Here is an 11057-nt window from a genome sequence, read left to right as displayed (position 1 = left end):
TCCCATTTCCAGAAGTGACATTATGATTATTTGATTTGCTGTAGCGGGCCCAAATCTCTGATTAGGTGGGCGTCCATGTAATTTCCAACAGGCGTCTCGATTATGGTTTTTTCGTTTACAATAATCACAATATCTCCCTTTTTTAGAGGATCCAGCATGATTGGGCCTATTTTGAAAATTTGGACCATGTGGAATATTTGGGTTATGGGAAACATGTGGGCCATGAGAAGTACTTTGCCCATTATTGCCATTAAAAAAAGATAAAGTCTTTTGGCCATTGGATTGGGTGAGTGCATCTGAGCCATTGACAGCCCCATATAGAATAGACTTTTCTCCATTCAACTTTAGCTGCTCAAAAGTTTCTCCTTTACCATTTTCGTCTACACCCAACAGATCAGAGTCACCATTTTGTTGCCGTCGTTGTTGAGATATGTTGAAGGCGGTGGATCCAAAACGATGAGTGTCATGCGAGTTCAACTGCTGGCTTTCCTCTTGGACAGCAAGCTGGTAAGTGCGTCGGAGTGATGGCGTTGGTGAGGTGGCCAACATTTGGGTGCGAAAGGGAAGAAAGCTTTTGTTCAAGCCCATGAGGAAGTGGATCTTTTGGTCCTTCACACACTGGATCTGTTGGAGAATCATTGGGGGCCCTTCAAATGGTTCTTCAACCGCATCGAGTTCATTCCAAATCGTCGAAAGGCAATTAAAATAGGAAGTTACAGAGAGATTTTGCTATTTAATTTCAACAATAGTCTGGCGTAAACTGAACAGTTTCGCGAGATCTAATTGCCTGTACATCTCGCGAATGTTTGCCCACATTTCTTGGGCGATTTCTGTCTGAGGTAGTCCGGCAGCAATCTCTTGGGTCAGGGAGTTGCTAATCCATGCTCGAACAAGTGTATTGCACTGGTTCCAGTGCTTGATGAGGTGTGGTTCATCTGGTCTTGGAAGGGTTCCATCGATGAACCCTTCCTTGTCTTTGGTTATCAAGGCTCGTCGGAAATCTCTAGCCCAAGTTGCCTAATTGGTTGATCCGGCTAGGGGTTGTTTAACGAGCACAAGCTCGTAGCCATCAGAAACCGGCGAGTAAAGTGGATCCCCAGGTTCTGGCCGATTGGGGGCAGCTGGAATAAACTGAAACATTGGGTAGGGATTTTGACCCATCGGGTTGGGAATCTGACCCATGAACCCGAATGACATTGGGCCTGTGTTTGTGGTTGATCTAGAACTTGGATCGGGTTGGGCTTGATGTAGTGGCTCATTTGTGGCTGTTTGTTCTGGTGCTGATACTGGTGGAGTTTTGGTTAGATCCATGATGAATTTGTTGGCTGTATATGGTGTTTGTTGGTTTAATTTTTGGTTTGGACAACAAAAACGAAACTGATCTTAATACTTTGGTTTTGCAGGTTTATGAAAAACTAGCTAAAAAAAAAGGATTGTGTTGGCGGAAGCGAGATATTGTAGATTGCTCTGATACCATGTAATAATCTGAACAGGAGGTGGCAAAAGAGGCAATTGTATTGCCGAAGAATGCCAAGAAGAGTAAAGGATGGCAATAGAAGCAACTATGTTGCTGAAGAATGCCGTGAGGAAGAAAGAAATATAGAAGAATATGTGTATTTCATATATCTTTGTAATGTGTACAGATGCCTATTTATACAGAGGCTATGTAAATAATAAAGGAAATAAATCAATCCAATCAATATAAAATGATTACATAATATTACAGCAAATAAATCAATAGCATAATATCTGTAGTAATTTTGTNTGTTGAAGGTTGATACTTGGCTGGAAATGCAGCAGTTCAACTGATGTTCAAACATGTTTTTGGCGGTAAAACTGAAAGGCAATCTGCCAGGGGTCCATTTGTAATACTGCAAAGTTTTACTCTTTTTGTAATGCTTGATATGTATCCCAGATTATGTGGGATGTGTTACAGAGTTGTTGTTTAGTTGGTATTAAGTCAGTAGCTTCAGATTAAATTAAGTTTTTATATGTCTGCATGTTTGGTGTAATAGTGTAAAAAATCTGCTTTATTAGTTGAAGTGTAAACTCTTTTGAACTCAAGAAAACACAGGCACTTTTCTTCAATCGTTTTTTGCTCTCTTTCTTTTCTTAGTTATCTCCAGCACACAAACACTAACAAGATCTCTGTGAAGAAAAGAATTATCTTGGTCTGAAAGAGATTGCTGGAGGCTCATCTACTGTTGCATGGCAAAGACCACCTAGTACATGTGTGCCAACTGAACCAGCAGTTATCGGAAGAGATGCTGATAAAGCCAAGATACTTGAAATGGTGTTAAGCGATAAACCGACTGGTGGCAGATTTCATGTAATACCCATTGTTGGGCTAGGAGGAGTTGGCAAAACAACACTTGCTCGGGAGGTATACAACGACAAGGCAGTGGCAGATTTCAATCCAAGAGCATGGGCGTGTGTTTCGGATGATTTTGATGTTCTGCGTATCTCCAAGGCAATTCTTGAGTCAATCACTTCATCATCTTGTAGTCTAGAGAACTTAAATGAAGTTCAGGTTCACTTGAAAAACGAAGTAGCTGGAAAAAAATTCTTTCTTGTATTAGATGATGTTTGGAGCAGAGATTATGGCTTGTGGGAAACTCTTAGGTCTCCCTTCATGGCCGGGGCACCAGGAAGTAGGATAATTGTGACCACACGCAGTATAGATGTAGCTTTAACAATGGGACAAAGCGAATATTTTCAGTTGAAACTTCTTTCAAATGATGATTGTTGGGGCATATTCCAGAAGCATGTATCTGGGAGTAGAGTTATTGTTTCAGGCCAAAATTTGAATTTAGTTCGTGATAAAGTTGTTGAGAAGTGCAGAGGGTTACCCTTAGCAGCCAGGATTCTTGGGGGTCTTTTACGATCTAAGCAAAGATATGGTGAATGGGAAGATATATTGAACAGTAAATTATGGGATTTACCTGAGGAAAATGGCATTCTCTCTGTTTTGAGACTAAGCTATTATCATCTTCCTTCGCATTTAAAAAGATGTTTTGCTTATTGTGCTATTTTCCCTAAGGATTATGAATTTATGGATAAGGAACTTATTCTATTATGGATGGCAGAAGGTCTTATTCAACACTCTGAAAACAAGCAACTGGAAGACTTAGGTCATGAGTACTTTTGTGATTTATTGTCGTGGTCAATATTTCAACATTCAAATACTAGTGGTGCTAGATATATCATGCATGACCTTGTCAATGATTTGGCTCAGTGGATATCTGGAGGAACAACTTTTAGATTGGAGGATGAATTCAATCTCATGCAACTGAAAAGATTTGATAGAATTCGACATTCTTCTTACACATTTAGATATTATGAAGTGAAAAACAATTTTGAAGTTCTCTACAAAGTTGAGTCCCTGAGGACGTTGCTGAGAATATTCTTGCCATTGAGGTTCAACGATAAAACTTACGTTACTAAGACGGTATTTTTGGATTTATTGCCAAAGCTAAAAAAACTGAGAGCACTATCTTTAACAAAGTACCATGTGATGGAACTACCCAACTCAATTGGAGATCTAAGACATCTAAGGTATATTAACCTTTCTGAAACTCAGATAAAATGTTTACCTGAGTCAACATGTTCACTGTTCAATTTACAAAGTTTGATGCTGAGAAATTGTTTTTGTCTTGAGAAGTTGCCTTTAGACATGGGAAATTTGATCAATCTACGCCATCTAGATGTTAGAGGGTCAATATTAATTAGAGAGATGCCATTGGGAGTGAAAAAATTAAAATGTTTGAAGACACTGTCAAATTTTATTGTTGGTAAAGGTATTGGATCCAGCTTGAAGGATTTGAGAAGCTTAAAGTTTCTTTGCGGAGAGCTCTGCATTTCAAGTTTAGAGAATGCAGTGGATTGTCAAGACACAACAGAGATGATATTGTGCGATAAGGACTTAGAAGTGTTGGTACTAGAATGGAGTTCTTCTAATCCCTCGCAAGATGAAGCAGTGAAAATTGTTCTTGATATTTTACAACCTCAAAAAAATCTTAAAGAGCTCACAATAAAAAATTATGGCGGCCAAAAACTTTCATCTTGGATAGGAGATCCATCGTTCTCCAACATGGTGGTTATGAAATTGGATGGATGTGAAAACTGCACAACCTTGCCTTCCCTAGCATTGCTGGGCTCACTTCAGAACCTCACAATTAGATTGATGGGAAAAATAAAAAAGATAGGTGGTGAGATTTATGGAGAGGGTTGCTCAAAGTCTTTTCAATCGTTGCGGACTCTTTTTTTTGAGAATTTGCAAGAGTGGGAGCATTGGGACCCTGTAGAAAATGGCCATGTCCAGAGATTCCCTTGTCTCCAAAGGCTTTCAATTTCTCAATGTCCTAAACTCTCTGAAAGATTACCTAATCATCTCCCATTATTGGATAATCTTGTGATTAATGGGTGTGAGCAGTTAGTGGTTTCATTTTCAAGCCTTCCAATGCTCAGATCATTAGAAATAAATAGATGCAAAGGCGTGGTTTGTTGCAGCCCAGTTAATTCAAAGGCACGAAACTCCATGAGTACAGCTAGAGAATCAAACTTTCCAGTGTTTAGAAGTTGGTCAAGGAAGGGATTTCAGAAACTAGAACGTCTATCAATTGTTGGCTGTCAAGAGCTCATGCATTTATGGCCAAATAAGATTTGTTCAGAGAATGCACCACAAAAGTTGAGATGCTTCACCTCCCTTCAAGAGCTGCATTTAAAAGAGCTCCCGAATCTTGTTTCGTTTCCAGATGGGTTACTTTCAATCTTAAGCAGAGTTATTATCAGCCAATGTGACGCCCTAACTTCCTTGCACGAGGGGTTGAAGCACAGCAAAGCACGTCTCAAGTACTTAGGTGTTTATGGATGTCCTTCTCTAACATTCATTGTGAGAGGTTGTCTACCTTCATCTCTGAAACATCTTTCTGTAGGTAGATGTGAAAATTTGGTGTGCATTTGGGAGGGCAGAGAAGATGTTTGTACTTCTTCTCCATCTTCTTCTTATACATTGGTACACAGGGATGACGTGGACACCACCACCACCACCACATCTCTACTCTACAAATTAAACATACAGGAATGCCATTCTCTAACGCATTTATCGTCGACAGACCAGTTACCTTCAACACTTGCGGAGCTTTCTATCTCATGCTGTTCAAGTCTCGGAACCTTGGGACAGTTATCTAAGGGACTTGTGTCCCTTTTTATTAACAAGTGCCCAAAGCTAGAGTCACTAGCAGCAGGGAGTTTTGACTGTAACATGCCTATTGAGATTCTTTCTATCCAGCGATGTGAAAACCTTAAATCCATTCCGGAGGGCTTACACACACTTTGCAAACTACGTCGTATGAGTATCCATGAGTGCCCAAGTCTTGTTTCGTTCCCAAAATATGGGTTTCCTGACACTGATTTAGAAGTACATATCTTTGGGTGTGAGAAACTACAAGCCCTACCTAGCCGCATGCACGCCCTCAAATCTATTCGCCACCTAGCCTTATACCTATGTCCTAATATCGAATCCTTTACAGCAGAAGATTTTCCCTCCAACCTACAATCACTTACGCTTCCTCTCAGTATCTACAGGCCACTGAGTGAGTGTGGTTGGCACAAACTTACCTCTCTTAGAAGTCTTAGAATTTGGGGATTACCTGATGCAATATCTTTTCCAGAGAAGAAGATCTTAGAAATAAAGTTTCCCATCTCTCTAAATCGTCTGAGCGTTCTTTGCTTCCTAGAATTGAAATATCTATCTTCCAAAACTTTCCAAGTTCTTACATCTCTTCAATTTTTGACTTTCAGCGAATGCCCAAATCTCACATCCTTGCCAGACCTTCCACCCTCACTTTTGTCGCTACATATTTATAAATGTCCTTTAATAGAAAAACAGTGCAAAAGGAATGAAGGACAAGAATGGTCCAAGATAGTTCACATCCCTTGCGTTAAGGTAGATGGAAAATTCATCTACACTCTGGAAGAGGAAATGAGCTGAATCCGATATGATTCATTCCATCATTGTAATCAATTTAGGTAAGTAAATTTTAAGCTCATAGAACATTAGTTATTATTGAGAGAATTTAGAGTTTTACAAAAACAGAGTGTGAATTAATAATTTTGTCACTTCATGCAGGGAGAAACTGAAGAGTCTGACTCCTGGATGCAAAATGCCAACATTGCAATGGCAGTGGTAAGATTTAACATATGGTTTCTTAAGATAATTTTAATTCACACTTCTGACTAATTAAAATTAATGACAGAATTAGTTAAGTATTTTCTTTTCGTTCATTTCTTTTAGTACCCTAGGCTCTTTAAGCACTGAGTTGATATCAAGGTTTGTGTTTGGTGTGCAGGTAGTTTTTCTTCTACCTAGTAATTCATAGAGCTTAATTTGGAGGTAGAAGGCAATGAATGATACACTATGTAGATTACAGAGCTTTGGAGGTGTTGGTGTTCAAATGTTGTAGTTTAGATTGCTGGAGTGTTATGGGAATATCAGTGAAGATTCTGTTGAAGCCTTTCAAAGGTTATCATTTGCTAGGCCTACATCCACATTTTGTAATTCAGTATCAAAAAAATCAGCAGCTAATTCATAACACTATGTAGTAAATGATTGTCCTTTACAGAAAAAAAGAAAAAAGAAACAGCAATCCGCACGAGGAAGAGTGGAGATTCAATTCATAATTTAGGGCATGCCCTTATACTCTTTTCAGGTCTGACAAATTCTTGCACCTTAATGGTACAATTAGTTACTATCAGAATGATCTAGATAGTTTATGTAACTGGGTATTATTTATGAAAGGATTGTAGGAAGAAATCAACTTCAAAAACATTATGTCAACATTGCAACGGCAATGGTAAGTTTTATCATATCACATGTTAAGATAATTAAAAAGAATTTTGGATCCTTTTTTTGATAACCATCTAATACAAAACCATTGCTATCCACTATCTAATAAGTCTCAACTTATTGTACTAACTTTTCTTATACCATTTTTCAGCTCACCACATTGCGGATACAACAATACAAGTTAAGATGAAATCTTCAATCTCTTCATTCATCTTGCAAGTAACTTAATTTTAATAGGTTATAATGCTATTCCGTTCTCGATATATGGATCATTAGAAATCTGTCACAGCATGGAATATGTTTGCACTCGTAATATTTTAAAATCAGTTCTTTTATTCATTTCTCTTTGGTTTCTTTGAACTGTTCTTTTTTATTCATTTAATTTATTTTCAGAGGGACTAGAGTACAGCTTCCTGTCAGAATTTGAAGCTTGAGGGCTTGCTGTAATTAACTGCTTCTTCACCAAATTTGATTCTTTGAAAGTTTGAACTGTTGTGCTTGTAAGGTAATCAAAAGGAATTTGTGGAATAACTCAAACTCTTGATATTTTGTAACTTTTTATATGCATAATATCCATAGATACTGAAGTTTCCTTATACTGTATAAAGTCTCAAAGTTGCAATGTCTATACTAGTTATTGACATCTGTGTTAGTTTTAGGGCATGTTGTTGGCAATTTTAGGGGCTTCTCATCTCCTCAATATATGGTCATTGGAGAAATAGAATAGGAAAACTGTTTAATGGCGTGGCCTGCGACATTGCCTATACCTTAACTCTTTTAAACCTGAATCCAAATTCTATAACATGAATTGGTAACTCCAATTTGGGAGGGTTTTGGTGCCTGAGTTTAGTGAATATTTTGCAAGAAAGTGGGGATATTAGTAGAGAGAACCTAATTATTAGTTGTTGCATATTGCAATCTGAATATCTTGCCGATGTACATCCTTAATCTATATCACTTAGACAATCAGAAGTATGCTATCTTTCCTTGAAAATAAATCGTGTTTTTATGTGACTTTCTCTATGCAGGTTCTGTGTAGCAGAAGTTCTCCTTGCTCTGTAATACCTCCATATGCTTGGGATTGTTAACTGGAACCTTAGGCCAGAAATGTTCTTGTAAGGGAAGACGGACATATAATGCTCTCTGACTTTGATCATTCCCTTCGTTGTGCTGTCAGCCCAACAGTAATGAAATTGTCAACACTCGGGTTTGAAACCCTGACAAAGAATCCGGTTTATTGCATTCGACATGCTTGCATCGAGCCCTCGTGTATCCAACCATCATTTATTGCCCCTACAACTTGTTTTTCTCCTCGATTCTTTTCAAATTCCAAGAAAGTTCAGAAACCAAAGAATGAAACCGGGAACCAAGTTACCTCACTGCCATAACCAATTGCTGAGCCAACCAACGCTAGCTGCCTAGCTCCATGTCGTTTGTGGGAACTCACGAGTACCTGGCGCCTGAAACCATCAAAGGTGAAGGGCAGGGCAACGTTGTTAATTGGTGGACTTTTAGGATCTTTCTGCATGAGCTATTATTGGGTAAAACTCCCTTCAAGGGCTCTGAAAATTCAAAGGCATGTTTTGTAGTTTTCTGCAATTAATGATACACTCTGCTTGATACGGCACAATTGAGATGATTTTAGACCAATAGTGGTACACACTACAAAGACGATGCATGAGGGATGAGTTTTGATGATTCTGAGATGCTGGCCTACAACTCGCAGTTGCATTTTTAAACGTTTCAACAACTGGCTTCGTTATTAGCTACCAGTTCCTGGAGTTCTTCCTGATGTCTGAGTACAGTGTACTACAATGTTTGCAGAAAAGTTGTGGAAATGTTGAGTCTGTTGTATTGTAACTTAAATTTGTCAATTTCTTCATTAAGAACAATATTGTCTTTTCATTTTGTAACCTTTGTAGATATCGTCATTTGTTTTTGCATTTGTAAGTGGAGTGAACAATATGGTGCTCGCGCACTGAACCCTGACCGCGACTGCTAATTGCGATTGCTGATCGCAGTCTTTCTTCGAGTGTGTCCACAATCTCATACCGTGCCAACATCGCATGTTGGACTGTCCTTTGGCACATGTTGCGATTTTTATTTTATTGCTAAGATAATTTCTCTCCATCATTTGTGTTGTCTTTTGAACCACTTACAGGTGTCCTAATATCCTTCAAAAGGTGCAAGGAAAAATCAGCTTCATTTCTTTTTTGTTGTGGTCCTAAACTAAAGGTAAAAACATTGCTATTTTTGGACCAGCACTTGTCAGCCTTGTCTGTTGACCTGGACAGAATTGGAGCGCACGAAATTGGCCTTTATCATCTCCATTCTTGCGATATTGTTGGGTGAACCTTTTTATGATATTTGGTTTTGTTCTCTGAAATTTTCGAAGGGTTTATTCCTTAAGGTTCAACCTATCTTTTTGTGCCAAACCATTATCATCTATCATCATAGTTGAATGGCGGCTGGAGCTTGTTTGCATAGCTAATGCTAGAGCGTATCTTTGGTTACTCAAGCGTGTTTCCAAGAGTGAACCTAGTGTGAAAAGATCCTTAAAACAACAAGACATTAGAGATTCAAAGAGTGGTGTTTAGTGTAACTAGAACAAGGGAGTTCTCTTTGTTGTAGCTAAAATCATCTTTGAACTATATCTTGTAATGTTTGTTGATAGTGGATTTGCTTCGATCTGGACGAGATCCCATGGATGTAGGCTAAAAGTGGATTTAGCCGAACCATGTATATACTGGTGTGCTTTACATTTCTTGTTTGTGGATGTTGATTTATTGTAAATTGAACTATGCTAACACAACTTGGTAAATCTTTCCGTTGCTTGTCTAAAACATGGGTACCCAAACGTAAACTAGAGTTCAACAACTCTTAACACTTTCATTTTATTTTGAAGGAATTGGTCAACATGTATAAGGAAAGATGGACAAAAAATAGATACATACATAGATGTATTGTTTCTTGGAAGTCAGTGTAGAACAATATTTATAAGTTGATCAATTTGTTCTTTACTTACCCTTTATCTCTTGAGTTTTGTTAAGCTAATTAATCAAACATTAATCAAATTATTGATTGGATGAACTTTTACTTTAAAAAAGCAACCACTATGAAGTTGAATTATGGCAACGGTGGAGCCAAGACTTTAAAACCAAAGTTGCAGACAGTTCTTGGATTCTCTGCTTTATGAGTACACTGTCCATTTTCCATTTTACTTTTTCTTTATTCATAGTGAAGTCAAATAGCCGGCTAAAGTTATTTAGTTGAAAGCTTCTTTTACTGGCTTCATAAGCTGCTGCTTTAAGCAGTTTGGTGTTGGGGTTCAAATGCTAGAATCTCGTTGCAGCCTTTCAAAGATAATGACCTGCTGAAACTTCTTGTTGTTAAAACCTAAGTTACTTGAGTGTTTAGTGTTTTACTTACTGAAGTAATTTGCAAATTTTACCTGTTGTACTTCAACTCAATTGATCAATTAGGCCATTTTCTGGGTTGTATTGCTGCTATGCCTTTCTTCAAGGAAAATTTTTACTACTGTAATTCCATTGTTTACTGTATTGAATAAAGAAACACTTAATTTATTATTGCATAAAACTCAAGCCAAGTAAAATATTCTTTATTACTGGAAACTCAAAGAATAGCCTAAATTTTGACTGGACAAGACTGTTTCTTAAGTTTGTCCATGCGACCAAGGAGGGGTAGAATCACTCAAAGAATAGGCTAAATTTTAACTAGACAAACTATTACTCATGAGAATCACTCTGACAACTATTTTATATTTTTCAGTTTACCTTCTACGGTTCAGGATTGTAGCTCTACTAGGTGCCACATCAGAGATCTGTTAACAGTTAGATTCTAAAGTGACCAGTTACTTCCATTCCATGGATTAAGAACAATATCATAGGACAAGACCCCACCAGACAGAAGCCGCCTGCCTTTTTCAATTTCTTTATATTTGGTAAACTAATAATTATTGACCCAGGAATAATTTTAAATGGAGAGTGGTGCTATCACTGCCAATATTATATCATGTAATAGCCTCCCAGCAGCCACTGTAAATTCACTGAGGCAGGAGACCAAAATGATGTCACCACATAGGTGGCATGACAATGGTGTCACGCCATACGTAACAAAAACTCATCATGGTAGAGCTATAAATATAATCCCTCACAATAATCTTAACATCAACATATCTGCTTAAAATGGA

At 37.9% G+C, this 11057-nt stretch overlaps 2 protein-coding genes across 2 annotated transcripts; both read left to right on the top strand.

Moving 5' to 3' along the window:
• Nucleotides 1–1331: 1331 nt before the first annotated feature.
• Nucleotides 1332–3476, top strand: LOC116117887 (putative disease resistance RPP13-like protein 1). The gene is made up of 4 exons (XM_031403891.1): nucleotides 1332–1403; nucleotides 1494–1539; nucleotides 2145–3417; nucleotides 3473–3476. Exons 1-4 carry the CDS (start codon nucleotides 1332–1334, stop codon nucleotides 3474–3476), a joined length of 1395 nt encoding a protein of 464 aa, XP_031259751.1.
• On the top strand, nucleotides 3341–6523 carry LOC116117865 (putative disease resistance protein At3g14460). The gene is made up of 3 exons (XM_031403875.1): nucleotides 3341–6030; nucleotides 6131–6187; nucleotides 6351–6523. The coding sequence occupies exon 1, from the start codon at nucleotides 3515–3517 to the stop codon at nucleotides 5990–5992; it is 2478 nt and encodes an 825-aa protein (XP_031259735.1). The 5' UTR covers nucleotides 3341–3514; the 3' UTR covers nucleotides 5993–6030; nucleotides 6131–6187; nucleotides 6351–6523.
• The last annotated feature ends 4534 nt before the right edge of the window (nucleotides 6524–11057 follow it).

The sequence above is a fragment of the Pistacia vera genome, unplaced genomic scaffold (assembly GCF_008641045.1).
Source record: "Pistacia vera cultivar Batoury unplaced genomic scaffold, PisVer_v2 Contig824, whole genome shotgun sequence".
Taxonomy (NCBI): Eukaryota; Viridiplantae; Streptophyta; class Magnoliopsida; order Sapindales; family Anacardiaceae; genus Pistacia; species Pistacia vera.
Note: the sequence above shows the minus strand (reverse complement) of the source record. Positions and strands in the feature narration are given on the sequence as shown.

What these genes read in the sequence shown, in the direction of transcription:
- LOC116117887 (XM_031403891.1), top strand. Translation starts at nt 1,332, where the DNA reads ATGGTGTTTGTTGGTTTAATTTTTGGTTTGGACAACAAAAACGAAACT. An exon ending in TTAATACTTTGGTTTTGCAG is followed by an intron (nt 1,404 to 1,493) that starts GTTTATGAAAAA and finishes TAATCTGAACAG; the next exon opens with GAGGTGGCAAAAGAGGCAAT. An exon ending in GCCGAAGAATGCCAAGAAGA is followed by an intron (nt 1,540 to 2,144) that starts GTAAAGGATGGC and finishes AACACTAACAAG; the next exon opens with ATCTCTGTGAAGAAAAGAAT.
- LOC116117865 (XM_031403875.1), top strand. Translation starts at nt 3,515, where the DNA reads ATGGAACTACCCAACTCAATTGGAGATCTAAGACATCTAAGGTATATT.